The sequence below is a fragment of the Pagrus pagrus genome (genome assembly GCF_965226575.1).
Source record: "Pagrus pagrus genome assembly, chromosome: 24".
NCBI classification, from domain to species: Eukaryota; Metazoa; Chordata; class Actinopteri; order Spariformes; family Sparidae; genus Pagrus; species Pagrus pagrus.
The window spans coordinates 11,920,550-11,942,551 of record NC_140206.1 but is presented as its reverse complement, the minus strand read 5'-3'; the positions used below and the strand labels follow the sequence as shown (position 1 = coordinate 11,942,551).

Sequence of the window (22,002 nt, the reverse complement as noted above, 5' to 3'; positions counted from 1 at the left end):
TTTGGCTTTGTTGTTAGAGAACAACAGAAACAAAGTCTGAGGCCCAAAGGACAATATTCTTGATAGCTCTTCCTGTACACACAGGCTCAGTGTTGAAACTCTTTTTGTGAAATATACATTGTATTTGCACTTAAAGGAAAAAGTTCACCTTTTTTTAGAAACACATTTATTTGTTTTCTTGGAGAAACAACATTTCTGTATGCTATAGATGAAGCTCGAGACAGCAAGTGATTAGCTTAGCTTAGCTTAGCTTAGCTTAGCGTGTAGAGTGTCAAAAGGTAGGCAGATTGTTTTACCTTGTGACAAGCCAGCCGACATCCCTGCTTCCACTTTCTTTGCTAACTAAAGCTTGTCCCCTGCTGGCTCTAGCTTCATATTTAGCTTTGCAAACATACAACAATGCTCCTGGCAAGAAATAAAGTACATTTCCCAAATAAACTCTATAGATCAATTCCATATTTTTCCTTCAGCTCCTCAACCAACTTAACATAGGCAGCCTTTGCTTCATCTTTGGATAAACCTGTTGGTTTAGAAATGGGAACAAACAAACAGAAACAATCTGTTAATTCATGTTAATGTAAAAAAACATCCATATTTCTGCTTTTTTAGACGTGGTGACAAATGTGTTAACATGTTTAAAATCATCTTCCTCTATATGTTCATGTTACACATAGTTTTTCATGCAGCCGTCCTTCGTAGATTGTTTTATTTTTTTGTTTAAAGGTCAACTCCACCAATTTTTAACACATTAAAGTGTGTTAACAGGTCTTGAGGAGCACTACTGCATATGTGAAAAAAGTAGCAAAAAGCTTTTTGTGGCTACAGAGGAAGCTGCATGCAATCTGATAAAATGCCTCAAGTGGCTGAGTTGCATTGTGGGTAAAGTAGGCAGCAGGTATTGAAAAGGAAGAAGAATGTGTCGAATAATAAAGGTGATATTTCTGGTTCTGCTGCAGATTGTGACTGTAGACCAGTGGACTGCTTTCTCAAAACCTGGCGCCTACATTACCCACAATGCAAGTTAGCCACTGAGTGACATCACTGGAGGCAATTCATCAGATCACATGCAGCTTTCTCTGGACCCACTAAAGGCTTTATGCTTCTTTTTTCCACATATGCAGTTGTACTCCCCGCGACCTGTAAACACACTGCAATGTGGAAAATTGGCGGAGCTACCCTTTAAGTTGTATAAATTCGTACCTTTCTGTGTGTTCCATGCATCCCATTTAGCTTTTCCTGCTATGTCGAAAAACCCTGGACGATCTGTGGACGCAAAAGCAACCCTCAATATTTGGGCTTCCAAACAGATTTTTTGTTTTGTTATTTGTTCTTATTCAAACCACCTGTAAACAACAGGAGCCATTAGATGGCACACAACCAAATAATGTTTCTGTCTCTATGAATGTAAAAAGACAATAAACAGCTTTGTATAAACGTATCAGTACCGCCATCATTACCATAATGACACAACCTGTCGGACCTCATTCTTTTCTTCCACCACACCCTACTGACTATTCTTTCTTTGTACCAGTACAACACAACCCAGAACACATCACTTCCTCATCAACTCTACAGTGTTAAAAAACCTTAGAAAACTCACCGAAGTCAAGATCCCCCACTGTGCCTTGCTTATAGAGACCATACAAAGCACTTAATTCGGCATTGTTTGGCCTTGTTTTCAGCACCTTCGCCTCTTCTACTGCTGTTGCAAATGATTCCTGGTGGGATAAAAAGAAAATAGCTGAGACAGAAATCTTGTCAAGCTGTTCAAATGTCTCAAATCCAGCATTACTTAGCCTCAAACAATCAGCCTCATCAATACATTTACATACACATGGAGCTAAGCAGAGATTCCTGCTCTGTAACAACTTCTGTACAGTCGCTGTGATACGTCAACGCACGTGAGACATAACTTAATAGCACCATAAATCTTTGATGCAACATTGTATGAATGGAGGTTGAAATTCAATAGTACTTACTGTCATGACGGCAGTGAGAAAAAGACACACCTCGCTGCTGCTGCTCAACTCACTTCCCAGTTTTTCAGCTCGTCCAACTCGTCCTGCAGCAACGAGTTTTTTGTCAACAGGAAAATACAAAGTGGGAGGTAGTTTCGACAGTGTCAGTGAGGACATGATGTTTTTTTTTTCCCACCCTCTGCTTTATATTGTGACGGCCCATACCTCCTAGTGTCCTCTGTTGCTCTGCAGGAGTCACGGTGGGTCGTCAGACAAACGGCTTGCACCTGAGGAAGGGAGGAGCCACGCACATAAGAGAGCACCTCACCCAGATTATGCTCTCTTGCTGGGCAGCCTCTACCTCATACCATGGCTTACACTCACACGTACACTTACCTTCAGACATGCCTACACTACTGACTGCTAAATGCTTGATACTTTGATCAACAACATATCATCATAAGTGTGTTACTTCTAGCTAATTCTGGCTAAAGAAATACAATTTCACACACTAACAAATGTTGCAAAGGACAGGTTACTGTAAAACTTCAAGCTTTTTTACACATTTGACAAGAAATGATAGGTTTTTAAAGAATATAAAGATGGTATGTGACCAGATTGAAAAACCTTCATGTAAAAAAACCTGTTAATGTTGCTGTGATAGAGCAGCATGAAGAAAACACTACATTACGCACTAAACACATATTCATGGCTTTGGGAGACAATGGAGGTATGACCGTCCACCACAAGATGGCAGCACCCACACATCTAATGAGCCTGACACATACTAACAAAACATCTTCACATTATTTAAGGCATGAAATACAAGGGTGAAAAAATGCTGTAGAAAAGTGATTTATTCTATGTTCTAGAAATTTCAATTTGAAATCAGTACAATAATGCTTTTGTTGTAGGACATTGTTCATACTATAACACTTTAATATAGATTGAAAATCATTTTTCAGCTAACAGAGAATCATCTTTGGTAAGTACGCACAAATCAGACAAAATACAAAGTCATCATAACAAAACAGAAAATTGCAGCAAACTGTTGTTTGATCATAATGAAAACAGAACGTTCAGTAACGGCCTATTATATTTAATTATTTTTTAAATCAAATATGTACTAATGGGTGCTTATCAGCAGGCCATTTCTGTACACCACAAAAAGTATAGTAACCAATAAAAAGAAAAACACCAGTGGTAGTTTTCTTCAGTTCTGTAAATACTTCTCTTGTCTGTGCTACACGATGCAAACCAACACGTAGCAGCCGAGCGTGGCAGCTACAGCAGCAGCAGTTTCCAATTGGCACATAAACAACACCTGAGTAAGGGACTGTAGAGAAATTATTAGCCAGGAAGTGTACGAAGAAACAGGGAAGCTATTGTCTTTTTTTTTTTTTTTTTGGTAGTGTATTTATATCTTGCGTCTGCCTTTCCATGAAAGATATATTATTTACAAAATGAGTTAATTGTTAAATAAAAAAGATGGCTTCATTTCCTGCCATGCTTCCTAAAGGGACATTTTGATTATTAACATCTAGACTGGCCTATAGTGCCATGTATAAACAAGTCTGGTGCAGTTGTAGCATGGCTAATATTAGCCGAATTAGCTTCACCCTCTTTATTTCCCATGGCTCCCAAGAACGTCCGTACACTTGTGATACCCGTTATGTTTCAATGATACGCAGTTAGACTAGACTAGTTCGGCGTTAGCTTGCTTGCATGATTGGACAAGGAACCATGGGTAAACTATCATCAATGTCATGTTCAATAAATGTTTTTTTTAACAAATTTATCTTTGCTAATATTATGTTGGATTCCCATCTAATGAGCATAATTGTGGCAGACGGAATATGGTTGAATCAGGGTATATCATCTTTTTGATAATATATAACAAAGTTGTTTTCCTTCAAAGAAGATATTAATAATGTTGATGATTGTCTAGATTTTTTAAATAGAGAAACCCAACTTGCTGCACCAATAATTTTAATACAGTCCCTAATAATTTGAATACATCTGACAGCATATCTAACTCCCAAAGTTTTGTAAAACAAAATGTAGAAATAGAAGGAAACACTGATGTCACATTAGTGAAAAACCTTGTAACACATAAATAACATGAAACCATGTCAGTTCTAATTGTAACATACGGACAAAATACAAGGTTGAAGGCTGGCTGACTAAAATCTGCTGCAGCCTTGAAGCACACGCAGGAGGAAAAGGAATGCAAAAGCCAAGAGGAAGTCTACTTCTGACGATTAGAGTGAAGAAATCTTATTTCAAAAACTACTTTGAACTTACAAAACTCAGTTGTGCTGCTTCAGTTTTAGCCTTGAAGTCTTCAGCAGGTTCATTTCCAAGTGTAACAGTGACTGGTTTGCATAAATTAAACCAGAAGCTAATATTGTTCAGTTCAAATAGAGAAACAACACGTAACAATAAATTAAAAGTAAAAATCAAAAGTTACCAACTACATACTAACGACGCATAGTGCAATAAGGTCGACTATCATAAATATCTCTGAGGAGCTACCGGCTAATTTGTTCAAAATCTCTCAACGAGCCTTAGAGATGAGCCATCAGTACATTCAAAGAGTGTGTAAATCATTTATCTTTTGTGCGAGTGTGGTTCTGGTGTTATATTCATGACCGCACACACAAAAAGAGCTCTACTTCCACACCTTTCTCTGCCTTTCTCACACGTGGCTGACATCCTCCAGCCCGTTGTGGCTGCCGTCATCCGGCAGCGTGAAGCGGATGTGTCGGCTCTTTTCCCAGCCGCGGCGGACCTTCCCGAGCCGCATGGCCACGCAGGGCACCAAGAGAGCCAGGCGGCCCAGCAGAACCGTGAGGGGGAGGATCAGGACCAGTATGAAGGTGGGAGGCAGGTGGAAGTGGTACCGGCTCGAATCGAAGGCGCGGTCCCAGCCATAGAGGAGCGTGTGGAGGGTGGCCATGGACAAGGCACAGTAACCTAGTGTGGACTGCAGGAGGTGAGAGGAGGGTAATGGTGAAAATGGTGAAATGGTGAAAGCACCAGTTCTCCAAATATATCACGACCCACATTGTTTCCCTTCAAGTGACTCCTCTTTAGATCATAGAAGTCCACTACATTAGCTCATGATGTTACAGGCAGCCCCCGAGGAAACACACTGACCTACCACTCATGACCTGAATGAACCACACTAGTGTATGCATGTGTATGCATGTGTGTGTGTGCCATGTAATATACCTAAAGGGCTGACTAATTAAAAAAAAAAACTTCCCAAGGTTGACTCGGGTAGGGGCCACGGGTTAAAAATAGCCTCATCGTTCCTCGTTCACACACTGAGCAAAGCGGAACCGAATTATTTCCACTTGACCGGAGCGATGACGTTTTATTAGACTGCTGTCTAATAACTGACGGGCAGCAGCAGAAATTCTTCAAGTTTTAGAAGGAATAGATAGATTGAGAGCAGAAGCAGAATCATTCCTGTGGTTTTTCTCGACGATTGCAATGAACGTTTTGGGGAGAGTGGCACCTGAAAGACAGACCTCGTTCACAGCGGACATTTTTACTAGTTTGATTGCCATCTCCTGGCAAAGTGTGTGTGCAAAGAGATGTTTTGTAAAATGGAGGTTGTTTGGAAATGTGTGTGGACAAGGCCAGCATGTTCAATACCAAACCCTGGAACTGGCTCACTTCAATGGCAAACAACCATCATCAAGGTTATCAATAACACTTGGGCTTTTTATGCTTTGATGACTCAAAGGTCTTTATAACAAGCAGACAGTATGTCCATCTGTATAGAAGAAAGTCTATTTTTAAGTCTAAAGTCTGTATTTGCAGTGCATTAATCTGTGAGCCTGTGTCAATCCGCTGTTGAAAATAGATTGACGCCTTCAGTGGAAACAAATGAGCTTTGGGCTGAGAGCCACAGACAGGTGGGGGAGGGTGGAAAATACTGTTACATGGATACTTGTAATGGAATTTGTTTGTCTGATGCTAAAACACTTAACTTACTGATTTCCTCTGCAGGTCTGAGATTAGCACGTTACTTAAGACCAATTCCGCAAAAGTGAAACTTGTCACATGTTTGCAATATGTGGCATTTCATGTAATGCAGTGGCCACTGTTTGCGCTGTTTTGGGGGATATTTTGTAGGTAACTACTGTAACTATATGGCCTCATGTGAAATGAAAACATTGCAATCAATTCAGGTCACTCTCACACCTGCACCTGTCTGTTCTTGTTTGTGTTCACACTTTTTTTTTTCACAATCAAACCAAAGGCTGTAAAGATGAAGTCATAATGACTGACAGGTAACTCATTGATTGGTGATGTGCAGCATGATTGTTATATGGTGGACCCACATGGAGATGGAGGTCAGCTGACAATGTATCTCTGTCTCTACACGACATGCATTAATACACTGTCCTGCAGCAGGTCTAAATGTGCTGAGCAGAAAGTTGCCTTTCAACGCGCCGGCTGTCGGCGTCATGACTAATCTGACGGCCACGGGATTAGTTTAACGGGGAAGATGAAAGGGAAAAGGCAGCGCAGACAGACCGCGAGTCCTTGAGAAAGGGAGGCCGCGGTAGGGGAACGAGGAGAGGAGAGGAGAGAAGGAAAGAGGAAAGGAGAGGAAGTGTACGACTGAGTCAGAGCACTCCTGATGGCTTCGTCACAGCCCAAGTTTAGCAGCCGCACAAGTGCAAACACTTGGAGTCGCAGTGTCTGTATGTGTGAGACCGTGCGAGCATGTCAGAGACATAGCGTGCATCTGTCTACGCGTCAACTGTCATGGCGTTTTCAATCATCGTTCTGCGTTCGTCCTGCCTGTCTTTTGTCCAAGAGGGATAAAAACTCATTCTTCAGCACATCACTGACTGTGCGTGTGTGTGTGTGTTTGTACCTGTATGAAGCTGAACTCTCTCCAGTTGACAGTGTTGGCCACTGAGGGCAGCGAGGTGACAGCCAGCAAAGAGAGCAACCCGAGGGCCATGATGCCCACTGAGATGTAGAGCTCCATCCTCCACACGACGGCATTGTCCCAGGACTCCTCCACCCTGTCCTTCACCTGGACAATACATCACAAACATCAGAGTCCTCGATGTGATTTTCACCTCCGGTGATTCCGTTTCGGCACAAACTACACATGAAGCGACGATCAGGGTATGTAGAGTTTCAGTTCTCCATACTATGAGATAACACCGCTGGGGACTGAGTGAGGAGAAATGCTTTGTTTTTGTTGGAGCTTTAAGTTACTGTTCGTTTCCGTCTGGCAAACAACCAGCCAGCTTCGACTTCTCTAATTTACAGGACTTGTTGCTGTTGTGACAGCATTTGTCTCACGGGGATGAGGACGGTGCCAGGAAGCCTGAGTGATACGTAGCCGCTAGGGCTGGGCCTGTAGTGGACAGTCATCAACCATCAACCATCAACTGTAAAAAAAAGTAGTGTGTCCTCTTGTGACGTGACGTGTGTGACAGAAAATGTTGCGTTTTCATGTCCCATCTATTATTTTGTAATTAAAAAGGTGCAATATGTAAGAACTTGCCACCTGTCTAACACATATTTAAAACAAATACGGTCAGCATATCACCAGAGTAACCGCTATCTGCTGCTAACTGTAGCTGCCATTAGCTCGCTAGCTGTGTGGCTAGCACAGGAGCTTTGGACCAGGATGGGGCTGGGGCTGGCTGGTTAGCATGCTTACTTCAGAAGATGTCTCTGCAACACAGTACATAGTCGGCATTATGTCAAAACTGCTGTTTATTCGCACATGGTTGATAATTTAACGTTTTTAACTAATGATTTTCAATAGTGTTGTTGTTTGCGCTGTTGTTGTTTTAGCTTATTCAGTATAGCTAGCTGGCTAACTTTGTTTCAAGTTACAGACATCTGGTGTAGGGACAAAGACACCTTTAAATCCAAAACAGCGATGCATGTTGGACGCTCGTCCGGCAAGGATGTGAAAGTTGATCTGCCTGCTCCTTACACAGCTAACAGGGGCCAGAGTTTTCTCGACTGGGAGAGACAGTTGGAGGTTGCTGTCAGAGCAGCGGGAAGCTACGGACCTCTGGGCCTCTAAATATGCAGAAGTTTGAAAGTATTCGAGTTGTGCTCCTTGCAGGGCCACAGTGTGTAACATGTATCACGTAACATGTAGGAGTGTAAGTGGAGGAACCAGAGTGTAAGCACAGCGACTTTATGCTTTGTTATTCTTCTAAAGATTGATAACCTACAAAATCATTGACTGTCTCACCTGTTTGACAGCAAGGTTGATCAGTTCGTAGCGGGAAGACTTCCTCAAGGGAAGACACACACTGTAGACCGCATGTAGAACTGCACACAGGAAGCTACACAGCCCAAACTGCTTCCTCCTGGTTAGCCACCCGTCCAGCCACTTAGGGAAGCGGTTGTACTTGGTGCCCCACCACAGCTGAAGGAAAGCGGCGCACAAACCAGGCACGTAGACCAGCGAAAACATCACCAAGGCTACCGAGGGAAGAGTGACGTTAACTGTATCGATGGGCATTTTGTAGAAAACGCTCTTGTTTTTTGTGACGTAGGGATGCAGGACGTCACGGAGGAAGTTGTACAGGTAGAAGAAGATGAACAGGGCGACGGTGCACAGGACTGGGATACGCCAGGAGGGGAACAGATAGAGGGGGAGGTTTTCGATCTCCAGAGAAGAGGAGAGGAGGCCCATGTCGACGGGGATGAAGCCCATTCTGCGACAGAGCTGCATCACTGAGCTCTTGGCCTTGCTACTGTCACTGCACAGGAAAACCTGGAGGAAGGAGATGACACAAAGATGAAGTTGAGTCTAGAGATTCTCCTTTATCCATTAAATGTGTTTTTCCCAAAACATATTCAATATGAAGTCAGAAGAAACCACAATGCGCAGCAGATGAATCCTACCTGCCTGCTTCCATCCCGAGGTCCAGTCTGCAGCGACCAGGCTGATATGGTGTTAAACCCTTTCACTATGCTGCTTTCTGGAAACAGGTCCGCCAGCTGTTCAGCGTTCGAAGGCCCGTCGAGGTTGATTCTCAAACCGTTGCTGACATCCACCAGTGTCTTTCCAGCTAGTGTCGGCTTCAGCTCCACCAGCGTCGAGTGGTGCTCAGGGAACACAGCGACAAAGACCAGGTCCGCCTGGCTGGCTGCCTCCATCTGGGATGTCACCTGGAGGACAAAGACAGAAAAGGAAAACAATTATTAAACTCCTAATTACACTGATTGATAACATATGTCAAACCCATCTGTCAGACAAGAAGTTATGTATCTATTTTGATTCATTATATCCTAATTCTTCCATCCCTCCTCATCGGAACGTTAACCTGCAGTGTAATGTGTCATGAGTTAAAGGAACAGTTTGACATTTACTGAATATGGTTTGTGTGAGGGCAGCAAACAAACAAGAGAAGTCTGATTAAACGATGAAAAGCTTTTGAAGATGCCAATATCAGACAGTCTCCCTCTCATACAGGCTCATGCTGAAAAAAGGATTTGTCTGATGACATTAAGGGGAAACCTTAAAAAAATGTTTAATTAACCGTTTTATTCTGTTCTCATACCACAAGATTATCTTTTAGGCATCTATTCGGGATAACAACAACAGCCATTACGCCTGGTAGATACACTCAGAGTAAATATATAATTATCACCATAGGGGGTGAAACAAAAACACCAATTACACATCGAGTGTGAATGTGAGTGTCAGTGTCACTGTGTGTGTCACCTCGGCCTCTTCGGGGAACAGAGCCGCAGAGCGTTTGGGGGTTCGACTCCCCACCACCACCTGGTAGCCGGAGGCCACCAGCCGCCTCGCCAGCGAGCGGGAGAAGTCGCCCGTACCCAGGATGCCGACGACTGGAGCGCCGGGGTCAGACATGGAGGCTTCGAGACATCTGGAGCCTCCTCTTTCGCCTCTGCCTCGGATTAAAGGCCTCGCCATTTCATCTGGCATCATACACTGATAAATCTAGAGATTAAAGATATGGTTGAAATTTACATGGTTCCTCAAATCTAAAATGTACAGTGAGATTATAGAAAGGGGGCTGTTATTTACTTATAGACACTGATTGTTTGGTCTACACCGTAGAGGCTTGTTTGAAATCCAGCATGGGACCTAAAATAAAAGTGATTCATAGTAAGAAAATATGCTGTTCAGTTCTCTCTTTCTGTCTGGTTGCTCTTTTTTAGAGCACAAATCTAGGATCCCTATTATTTCTGTGTCTCAACTGACACGTCCCAGATCTGTACCGCTGCATTAATAACATAAATGGATTTTACACAGCCTGAAGACAGTAACAGATACCAGTCTATCAAACCGCCATCATATCAACCTCACGCACATTTAACAAATAAGTCCGCCTCTCATACAAAACTCTAGTACGACATCGCCAGACACCGTTTAAGTTCATAATACAATATGCGGCTATAGTGCGACACATACATGAGCAGTACAAACAGTAAAAAATGCCCATTTCTATAAAAGTGCTGTTTTGATAATCATCCAGCTGTAAGCCGAATTAACCACAGAACCGCGACTATTCAGAAACAGCTTCAAGTTGTGTCGTATGTTTTACTAAAGCCGGCCGCTTTGTGGTGAAACATTAAATTGACAGAAATCCATATTGATGTTCGCTTCAAAACACAGAAAGCGCTTCGAGACCACCTTGCTTGTTGTCCTTGGCCGAACTCGTGGGAACTTTACCTCCGGATAAAGTTACTCTCCTGAGCGAACAGGACGAGGCGGGCGAAAACACACGGACATTTGGATAAACTGATAGCTCACATTAGATAATTCAGGCTCTGTCAGCGCTTACACAGACATTTCTGATGTATTTACAGTCACGTACTCACCTCGCGACTCCGCTCGACTTCAACTGCCGCGTTTCTTCCTGATAAGATGACGCAAGCAGCCGAAGCCCCGCCCTGGTGGTCACGCCCCCACGTGTGTGCAGAAGATAAAAGACAGAGGAAGACCAATGAAGGAACAAAACTTTATTCATACACACTGTTCAAGACAGGGGTTACAGGATGGGGGGATGGGAAAGAGGGAGACAGAAGAGACATCACAAAATAGAAGGTATAAACCAAGGGTTCCCAACCACTGGGTTGTGGACCGGTACCAGGTCTTTGGTAGCTCAGCACTGGGCTACAAAAACCCATTAGAAAATGAAAATAAAGAAACAGACTATATTAGTTTCTTTTTTGCTGGGACTGCTGAAAAAAGGACCACAGACAGTTGTGATAATGGACACTGATGATAATGTCCACGTTAGCCTACAAAATATGTCGTCCCGGCAGCACTCTGTACCTGCAAAATAAACGACGTTACCATCAGTCTCAGGTTTGTGTGTAGTGCTAATTAGCTAGCTGCTGTTAGCATGCTAACACACTAAACTGAAATGGTAAATATGATAAAAAAAAAACAAATTCTACCCTATAAGCATGTCAAAACAACATGTTAGCATTCTGACATCAGCAGTTAGCTCAAAGCGCTGCTGAGAGATGCTAACATTGTTGTAACGTCTTGGTCTTCTTCATGTGATTTAGTCATGAGAATCCTGATAGCAAGGGAATTTGAATCCAGCGCAGGAATGGCGGACTCGCCACTACTAATAAAAAACGATGTCTGTAAAACTTTGATAATCCCTTAACTTCTCATCTACGTCAATCATCAAGTCGAAATTTCAAGTTGCAAAATCCTGCTAAAGAAATGACTTTCCCATCAGCCTCAGCTTTGTTTTTAGCGCCAATTAGCCAGTCAACAGTGGCTAGCTGTTAGCATGCTAAATCACTAAACTGAAATGGTGAATATGGTAACAATCATACCTTCTAAACATGTCACAACAACATGTTAACATTGTCACTGTAAGTATGCTAAGATTAGCATTTAGCTCAAAGCACCGCTGACGGATGCTAATATTACTGTAAAGTCTTGGTCTTCTTAGTTGTATTTCTCAAACCGTGTGGTATTCTGCTTAATGATGAAAAGAAGAAAAGCAGGATCATTTTCATATCGTCTCATTATGAATGTTAATCATGCTTTCCCCCTTTTTCTCCACCTACTACTGCTGATTTGGTGTTTTTGATCAAACTGGCTTTGGGATTGGGAAAAAAAAAAAAGCAACAGCAACAGCAAAATCGTGTTAAAAAGACATCCGACCGCAGGTCACACACTGTCACCACGACTTCATCATGTCTGCCTTTGCCACTTGCAAAAGGTTGAATCCCCCTGGCTCGCAGCGCTGCATCAGTGTCACCACACGCAAACATGCACACACATTCGCACACACGCAGCGCACACATGCCACCCTCTGTTTTACTGGTCCTCGGCCACGACCTCATGTTTGTTTAACGCTTTAGGTCACAGTCCTTGACATACATATCTGATTTTAATTTCTCATTCATAGGTATCGATACTGATGTCTCCCACTGTGGTGATCCATTAATCTTAATCTGATCCAGTGGGGACAGATTTCTGCTTATTTCTGCAGATTTCTGCTTACTACTCCCCTGGTGGTCTGGACTGAAAGGGTCTTTGGCCTTTGATTCCAACATTTAGAGAGTTTTCATGTTTTACAGCATATTTAATTATGATTTACAGTCTCTAAGTGGATTGCTTTGCAGAGTCTTAAAGGCATGGTCATAATCGGTTAGCCCCAGGAGGATAGGTACAGCTGTGTTAACATCTGACAGGACCTCACTGTCAAACTGTTTTATGGGGGAAGACGTTTGTTTCTGCGCTTTCAAGGTGTCCTCTGTGCCCTTCATTAGTGATTAGGGTCACATGTTGAGACAGGAGCTGAGGTTGCAAGATCTCCTCGCTGTATTGTCGCGGCTCGGTCGAGGTTACCCGCACAGATTTACATTAAAACCCTGTGGCATTTAACAGTATGCTTTGCTAATCTGACATTGATGTAATAACAGCCTCACCTATGATTCATCCTGTACTTAAATCACACTAATTTAAGTCTTTCCTCTGGTCACTTTGTGGTGGGTTTAATGCGAGTCATGGATTAATCAGAGGGTTGTCATCAGTCTTTACAGAAGCCCCGAGAGCTCAACACACTACAACTAAAGAAAACTTGCAACTTAAGGAAATGCAAGTAAGAATCAGGCTAATGCTGCGTGTATGGCAAATATCTGCAAGTCACAGAATCAGTGTTAAAACTAAAGCAAACTTCTTACATCACTATTTGTTAGCTAGATTTGACATAAACAAAACCTCTTATAAAATATAATGCATTGCTGATTTTAAACTACCCAAGAGCACATTCAGTAGTTAAACTGACTTCCTTCTTCAACATTTAAATGCTACTTACGTACTGCATTTATGCATCAATAATAAAGGGAATCATAATAATAGGGTAGTGCTCCTCAAGGGCAATTCTGCATAAGTACTTTACTACCAAAATAAAAATGTATATAGAGAGATAACTGCTTAATGTAAACAGATTGAACGGCCATAATTAGCATCAAAAATGTGGCTTAACTTTATGGAAATGTTACAAATAATAACTTTACGTGCATTTTCCTGTTAAAGGTGCAATATGTAAGAATTGGCATCCTTTCCAAGGGCACTCTAGAAGAACAGACAGCAGCGTCTCACTAGAGTAAACGGCAACTGCTGCTTAACTTTAGCTGCGGTTAGCTTAGTTAGCCATGCAGCTAGCAGTCTGGACTGGGAGCTCAGAATTCCACTACGAGACAGGACGGGCTGGAGCTAGCCGGTTAGCATGCCAACTTCGGTAAATATCTCTAATGTCAAATCTGTTGTTACCTCTGGAATATTTGACACCCAAATTCTTACATATTGCACCTTTAATACTTGTACACTTTTACTTAAGCAACATTAAGTATTTCTTCATTGTTGTATAACTGCTTTTACTTCAGAGTCTCAATACGTCTTCCACCACTGTTGTTGTCTGTTTGTTTTCTGTATTTGATTCATTAGGCTCCATATGTGTTGTCAAATTGGTGAATGTGTTTCTTGATTTGCCTGTTTTTTCCCCCTAAATGCTGCACGTCATCTTAATTTGTGAAGATGGTTTCATTTGCATGTGCTTTAAGCTCTCCTGGCCCCCGTACTTCTACTCGCCCTCTTCTTAAATATTCCCCTGTGTGGTTAAACAGCAGCACTTAGGACAGTCTCCATGTTTACGTTGCTTTTAGCTCATGATGGACTGATTAATTTGGCCCACCGTATGGTTCCTGTGTATGACGCAGCGGTCCACTAACATGCTGCATGATTAGAAGCATGGCAGCGCCGCAGGGCAGGATAATCTCAGCAGCTGCAGTGCATAATGTGGACAGTGTTGTCGTGCATGGCTCACCATAGCCTTAAGATACAGTTCACTGTACTAATCCTGAGTAAAGGTCACTCTGCAGTCATGTAGCGGAGTCGGGGAGCACAATGTTCCCTGCATACTTATTTTTAGGGCTTTGTTTAGTTGATTATTGCGTTGTCATTTAAGTGAGCAGTACATGATAATTCAAAACAGAACATTTCCCAGCTCGGCCAGGACCGTCGTATCCTCAGACTCCAGCCCCAATTTCATTTTTGACCCAGCGCTCATGACTCTGTCTCACCTTCAGACACGAGCGGCTCAGCTGGAGCCATGTTCTGGGGAGTTAAAGCTGAGCTGAGCACAAGTTGAAATTGCTTCGGGGGGGCCGGTGGCGTGGGGCTTCAGTTAAGCCTTGTCTCAGGCCTTTGAAGATTTCTCCACGTCGCCCTGAGCTCTAAAGCCTCTGTTGTCGATGTAGGGCCTGTGCTCCAATTCCAGGTGCTTAGTTCCCAACCTGCAGTTTTGAAGTGTTTCAGGTCCTTTGGGGGGAATTTTTGAGCTTGAGGACAAAATCAATAGGTGCTTTTATTTTCAATGAGCAGAGGCTCTCTTCATTGAGTGTCTGAAAAGCTTGCACACTTTGGAAATAACCAATGAGAGGCATTAATAATAGTCTTATTCAGCTGAGGTGCTCATAGAGCACACATTAGGACAAGTGGCCACTCTGGGATGGAAACAGAAGAGGCTAAAGAGGCGTTTAAGACAAATCTGTATGCAATAGAGTAATGATTGCCTGTGCACTGCGTGAATTTTAAGTTGCAAGTTGCAAGTTAAAATGCAAGGCCCGTGGCTCCCCACCTCGTGAAACAAGACATCAAATATGTCCCTGCAGCTGGGGAGCTTAGAGCTGAAGGCGTCGACAGCCGTCAGACATCTCCGCTCTGTTTCCTGCATATATTATCCGCTCTCTCCCCCCCGTTGTCTCTGTGCTCCCCAACTGTCTGCATGCATGTGCGAAGTAGTGACCAATGCAGTTGGTCACTTGATGTCACCAGCCTGCCCTCAGCCATTGGTTGTGACTTTGAAAAGTCCCTCACGGTCTGAGTCAAGGATGTGCTCATGTGTTTAGCTGCTGTTGTAACAACTTTGAAGTAAAACTGACTTTAACCTTTCATTTTTCGTCAAGGAGGATTGATTAATGCTGGAAAAAATCTGGATATTCACCACAGTAATATTTTAAAGGTGCACTATGTAGTTTTGAGGGAGACATTTTAATCAGAAGAGACAGATCTTCATTATGCCTAAACAAACTAAATAAACTCTTTGTTTTCATGTCTGAATAAACAAACTGATCTTAAAGGACAACACAATTTCATACTGCTTTACTTTGTTTATATGTGGCGGACCCTGCCACCAAGTGTAAGACTGAGATATTATTCTATATGTAAATATTAAGTGCTTTTTGCTGATTCATATGAAATATTTAGTGCCATTTTGAATAACAATTGGCAGACTTAAACTTTACGCACAGGCTGTAGCTGCTCCTCTTGTCAAGTCAGTCAAACCGAAATAGAGGACTTCCTGTTACACATCTAAAAAATAAAAGCCCTGTTGCTGGACTGTTTTTATGTCCTAGTGTCTCTGAATATTTTGCTGCCAAAAAGAATGATATTGAATTATCCAAAATGGCATGAGTCATGAGGGTTAAACAAACACTTTAAATTGACCTCATTAATACCAATGAGACACTTGCAAGGTTTAACTGTAAGTTTAGTAGATTGTAATTGGCTGAGGCTTTTTTTTTTCTACTGTAGCTGTGAAAAAGAGAAAAAAGTAGACTACAATATTCCGTCTGTATTGTAATAAAGTAGAAATATAAAGTAGTAGAAAAATGTGAATAAACAAGAAATAACAATTATCTAAGAAATGTATGTTGAAGGGACATCCTTGAATACATTTACTGATTAAAGGTACAATATGTAGGAATTGGGCCACTTGTTGGTTTTTACACTCCCATCAAATAGGGGGGCAGCGAATGTTAACTGCTGCTGACTGTAGGCTATTCTATACATCCATGACTGGCATTAGCTTTTTAGCTCAGTTAGCCGTGCAGCTAGTTGGGCTACACTTCTAGAACAGGAGCTTTAGTCCACCACAGGTTTTCAGGCCAAGGGCTAGCTGGTTAGCATGCTAACTTCATTAAATATGTCTGTTTGTAATTTTAGTCAATTTTGAATGTTTTAAAGTAAAATTCTCATAAATCGCACCTTTAAACCGTAAAAGTTTAAATTACTTTGTTGATAACTCTCTTTTACATATTTCCCATAAACGCAACGGGTCCTGTAACCTGCTGTTTTAATTTGAAGGCCATGTCCCCTGTCTTCCGGTTTCATCATCGCTAACTTTGACATCTGGCTGCAGCTGTCCGCAGCTGTCCGCGCGCACCTCTCCATCCAGGCAGGACGCGCAGTCGCTCCCCGGTCACAGCTGCTGCCCAGAGGCTGGATCCACCGTCAGAAGCGCAGGACGGAGGGATGCGCTCTTAATTAACTTCATCTCTTTTCTTCCAGTCGTCCTGAAGCCCCTCTGTCCTCTGTCACAATTCCCCCCCGGAGAGGCTCCACGGGTCTTCTCTCGTCCATTCGCGCCCGGACCGCGCGGAGGAAGTGGTGGGTGGTCTTACTGGTGACCGCCGTCGCGATGGTTCTGCTGGCTCTGGCCGTGGCTGTCCCGTTACTGCTGCTCCGGTCCTCTGAGACCTCCGGTCATTACTACGAGATGATGGGCACCTGTCGGATGGTTTGCGACCCGTACACCCCCAAACCGGGAGGCGCCACCGCCATGGAGGTGATCCAGAACGTTAACGGTGTCAATCCGCAGCCGCCGATGGCGCAAGGGAGCCGCGGGGAGCCGGGGAGACCGGGTAAACCTGGATCAAGGGGCCCGCCGGGAGAACCAGGACCCCCTGGTCCGAGGGGGCCACCGGGAGAGCGCGGCGGCGGCGGCGGCGGCAGCGGTGGTAAGATGACCTACCCCACTACGACCGGAGCTACCGGGGGTGAGAACGGCGAAACAGACGGCGTGAACTCCACGACCAACGGCTTCAGGATCGCTTTTTATGTCGGCCTGAAGAACCCACACGAGGGATATGAGGTGTTAAAGTTTGACGACGTGATTACAAACTTGGGGAACCACTACGACGCGAGCACCGGGAAGTTCACCTGCCATGTGTCCGGGATCTATTTCTTCACCTACCATGTGTTGATGCGGGGAGGGGACGGGACGAGCATGTGGGCCGACCTGTGCAAAAACGGACAGGTAATATGAGAGTGGACACTGTGCCGCTTTTATACCTCTCATTCTCCACACCAGAGTCACCAAACTGTAGATTTTACGCACAAAAAGCGCACAAAATCGCCCGATACTTGATGTTCATTCTTATATAGCTGCATATTGTAATTATTTATACATTGTGTCATGATGTAAAGGTAACGTCAGCGATATTTTTGGTCGAATCCAGATGTCTGCATGCTTTGTTTGGCTGTCACGCTTGTGCGTAAATGCTCCAGCCGGACGAGGAGTCAGACATGAGAATAAACAGCAGCAGTGTTCAATATAAAAGCTGCAAAATTCATATTTAGATGAGGTTTTGTGTCAAATTGAACTTTATATTATTATTTATTACTATTATATTGTGATTAGTTGTGGGATTAAAGGAGCAGTATGTAGTTTTAGGGAAGACAAACTAAATAAACAAACTCTCTTTGTTTTCACGACTGAATAAACTGAATGAACAAACTGACCTTAAAGGACAACACAATTTCATACTGTTTTTGTTTGTTTGTTTGTTTGTTTGTTTATATGTGGCGGACCCTGCCACCTTTCTAGCTTCAAACAGTGTTCTGGGGACCTTATTTTCCTCTGAGAACAGCTTGTTTATTCACGTATGAGTGACTGAGTTGTATTATTACCTTATTGATATTGTAAATATTACAAGAATGGACTACATACTGCCCCTTTAACCTCTAATTTGCCAAACATTCTCATCACAGTAGGTACTTTTGGTCCTTTTATGCACCAAATGCTATTTTTAAGGCTGCACCACTGCTGTTTCACTCTGCCTCTCAGGCATACATGAACTTTTCTTCTCAGTTTCCACTTCCACCGTCTCCTTCTTTCTCCCCCAGGTGAGGGCCAGCGCCATCGCCCAGGACGCCGACCAGAACTACGACTACGCCAGCAACAGCGCCGTGCTGCACTTAGACTCTGGGGACGAGATCTACGTCAAGCTGGACGGCGGCAAAGCTCACGGGGGCAACAACAACAAGTATAGCACCTTCTCCGGCTTCATCTTGTACCCCGACTAAATAACGTGCAGCTCCATGGACAGTAATCATCACTGAAAACTGTTTCCATTCCAGTATATGGTCCAATATGTTTCTCCTGTTTTGAAGATAGGTGCTACGACGCACAGGCTTACCTGCCACTGTGTGTTTGTTTAGTGAAAGACCTTTTTGTATATGTATTTGATTTAAGTTCAGCTGCTCTACTGTCATCAGACTATAATATCACGAGAAAGCTGATGGTCCGGGTGGTGAGAGCATGCCAGAGATTACAGACATAACACACCGTAAACACACCGAGCTGAGAAGGCGTGATGTTTCTTATGTTTGTTTGATTTATGTTTTGGGGAAATGAGGCCTGACTGGCTGTTTACAGGCTCAGAGGTTCTTATGAAGCACTGTGTGTATTATTGATGTTTCATATATTAGGCTGAAATGACAAAATAATTATTGGTGGAGTAAAATGAATGTTTAAGAGTAAACCTTAGCCAGCAGCGTGTGGTCTTAAGACCCGGTCACACCAGTATTTAAAGGTGCACCATGTAGTTTTGGGGGAAATTGAGTCATTTATGCCTAAACAAACTGAGTAAACAAACTGTCTTTGTTTTCATGACTAAATAAACTGTGTAACAAACTGACCTTAAAGTACAACACAATTTCATGCTGTTATACTTTGTTTATATGTGGCGGACCCTGCCACCTTTCTAGCTTCAAACAGTGTTCTGTGGACCTTATTTTCCTCTGAGAACAGCTTGTTTATTCAGTTATGGGAAAAAAAATAGAGTTTGTATTATTACCTCATTTATATTGTAAATATTGAAGTTCTGACTTAGAATTTCTTCTCCACAACTACATACTGCCCCTTTAAAAAGGACCAAATCAATTCATTTCAGTTTCAATCTTGTGGGGAGATTACATGCAAAATTAAAATGTCTAGTTCAATAGTAAACCTTTTAGGGGACAGAGAGCCCAAAATTGCAAAATGGAGGAAGCTATCATAGCTAATTAGCTGTGTTACACCTCCCTGGTTTATTTAACCTCCTCTGTTTGAGTATAAATTGCTCCATAAAATAGATATGGTTTGCAGAAAGTTATGGGAAAGAAGCCAATTGTACCAATATGTCTTCTGAGTAACTTTACCTTATTGTCCCATTAGCGACCAAGCTAACAAGCTTGTAACTGACCGTTAGTGAGCTTGCTAGTTTGCGTCTCTCTTTAATAAAACTATTAATTGAATGAAATGGTGTACAGTCCTCACAACAATATGCCAGAGAGCAGGTAACAACACAGTACGGAGGAGAACCAATCACAGTGTTTGTTTACAATAACTTCCTGGTAGAAAACCCATGCGTCACATGCTAGCATACATACAATTTAGTTGTCTTTTTTTCATGATGTTGTTTCAAAGTGTATACATATCATTCATCTTAAATGCATGTTTGATTCTTTAATACGTCATTAAAAACTACACTTTCGCTAATGTTAGCTTGGAAGACGTCGCTGTTGGGTAGATATCAAAGATGCTAGCTAAGCAACACAGTGCTTCAAATAAGCACAGCTGAAACGTCAGATAGGCTGTCTAACAAATATCTTTAAAAGTTAGCGTTAGCAGCTAAAAATGATAACCAAAATAAACTAGTAAGCTGGTTTTCACATGTCTGCAATGTTAATCGGCCACCAGTTGTCTACCCGTAAATGACTGTTGTTGTTAGCGCAGCATCAAATTGATGTATTTTCCCATAGGCTAATTGTAAAAGTGGTTACAAAGTGGTGGTAACAATATATTTTTTAAAAGTCACAACCTCGCAAAATGACACGTTTCGCTATCCGATCAGTCTAGAAGAGCTGCACGATAAATCATTTTATCCCCATTCAAGTTAGCAGAGTGCTAAACTGGAAGTTAGCCCTCTAGTGGCGAAAGTCTGAAGTGCACATGCTCTACAGGCGTCGAATGCTGAAGCTACGTCGAAGATCTGGGTAATTTTATACCCAGGAACTCAAACTTTTTGAACCTCTGACACTATATCCAGTTTCTCCTTAATAAAACCATGAATGTGATTAACTGGCGCTGGCATGTGGCTGGCTGGCTAGCAGGTTAGTGGTTTGCCGCCAGCTACAGTTGCTCACAGATTACTCACTACATCATTAAGCTTCTGTGACCAAATATTTTGCCAATATGCGCAAACGTGCCACTTCCTGGTGCAACCAGGCCTTTATACCAAGGCATCTAAAATACTGGCATTATATAACTTGTTCTCTCTTTAAAGCCCAGTTTTGTCTTTCTGTCTTTCTTTCTATTTTAACCAAAAGCAAGTACATCATCAGCATTCACGGCAGTACGGGAGCAGCTTAAACAGACATACAGTACATCTTTCCCCCTATGATTCACCCGTCACGCACCTTAACTGGATAAGCTGGGCCTGCTTTAGGAGATATGATCCGCTGAAATGACGACGACAGTAGAAAGTGCCAAAGATGACGGACTTCGCAGTCCAGATGCAAAATATCTCACCTGGTGGGGCCATCTTGATCACTATAGCAAGCCAATTCGTGGTGCTTTGAGTAGTGTTCAGTGTGTCACAAACATAACCCAATAACCTCACATGAAAGATAGAAATGGATGTCTTGCATCAATATTGCATTGAGTTATATTTTGTTCTCATATATGCGAATAAATATTGTTTGACAAAATGTTTGTTCTGTGTGAAAATCTCTGACCAAGCAAGGACACCTCGGTACATACATTACACTTCCCTTCTTCAGGGCGAGGGGAGATCCGTTCTGAAGAAGACGCTGCTGTAAGCAAGTTCTCACCAGGGAACAACGGCGGGGTCAGTTGTTTTTCTGTTTCTTGTTTAACCTCACGTCAGAGCGATGCGTTTCTGCGAGCAGTTTGTCCGTTCGCATTTCGTTCCACGTGGCTGCCTGTCTGAATGTGTTGCGTTGCCCTGTAGCCTACAGACTCCGGTTAGAGCTCATAGGTCCCAGGTGCCTCTCTGGATGTCCTTTGAACCGCCGTAGCTCGCAGACATTTTACTCCGTCTCGACACCATTTTTGTGTTTCCGTTCAAAAAGGTTACACTGAAATCCTCACATTTGTATGCTAGTAAGTGCATCACGTGTTTATTCTAGTGTAGAGCTGCTTATAGATGAAATAATTCATGGATTAATTCAGAGAAAATAATTGTTTCAGCAATATGTCTGTAACTTAAAGGTGCACTATGTCATTTTTAATCAGAAGAGAAAGCTCTTCATTGACTGATTTGCTAATGCCTAAACAAACGAAATATAGACAAACAAACTGACCTTAAAGCACAACACAACTTTATACTGTTTTACTTTGTTTATATGTGGCGGACTCTGCCACCTTTCTAGCTTCAAACAGTGTTCTGGGACCTTATTTTCCTC

General features: G+C 42.7%; 2 protein-coding genes across 6 annotated transcripts; one reads left to right on the top strand and one right to left on the bottom strand.

Moving 5' to 3' along the window:
* Positions 1 to 52: 52 nt before the first annotated feature.
* On the bottom strand, positions 53 to 10,874 carry LOC311253599 (metalloreductase STEAP3-like). 5 transcript variants are annotated; one of them, XM_084347690.1, is made up of 10 exons: positions 10,818 to 10,874; positions 9,691 to 9,933; positions 8,868 to 9,134; positions 8,209 to 8,736; positions 6,856 to 7,020; positions 2,155 to 2,245; positions 1,980 to 2,062; positions 1,601 to 1,718; positions 1,201 to 1,263; positions 53 to 520 (listed from the first exon to the last, which is right to left on the bottom strand). In XM_084347690.1, exons 2-10 carry the CDS (start codon positions 9,919 to 9,921, stop codon positions 441 to 443), a joined length of 1,626 nt encoding a protein of 541 aa, XP_084203816.1. In that variant the 5' UTR covers positions 9,922 to 9,933; positions 10,818 to 10,874; the 3' UTR covers positions 53 to 440. The 5 variants fall into 5 exon arrangements, with proteins under 5 accessions (XP_084203816.1, XP_084203814.1, XP_084203815.1 ...); XM_084347688.1 differs by lacking the exon at positions 10,818 to 10,874 and adding an exon at positions 10,630 to 10,780; XM_084347689.1 differs by lacking the exon at positions 10,818 to 10,874 and adding an exon at positions 10,021 to 10,080.
* Positions 10,875 to 16,733: 5,859 nt separating this feature from the next.
* On the top strand, positions 16,734 to 19,646 carry LOC311253162 (complement C1q-like protein 3). Its single transcript, XM_084346948.1, has 2 exons — positions 16,734 to 17,569; positions 18,439 to 19,646. Exons 1-2 carry the CDS (start codon positions 16,952 to 16,954, stop codon positions 18,616 to 18,618), a joined length of 798 nt encoding a protein of 265 aa, XP_084203074.1. The 5' UTR covers positions 16,734 to 16,951; the 3' UTR covers positions 18,619 to 19,646.
* The last annotated feature ends 2,356 nt before the right edge of the window (positions 19,647 to 22,002 follow it).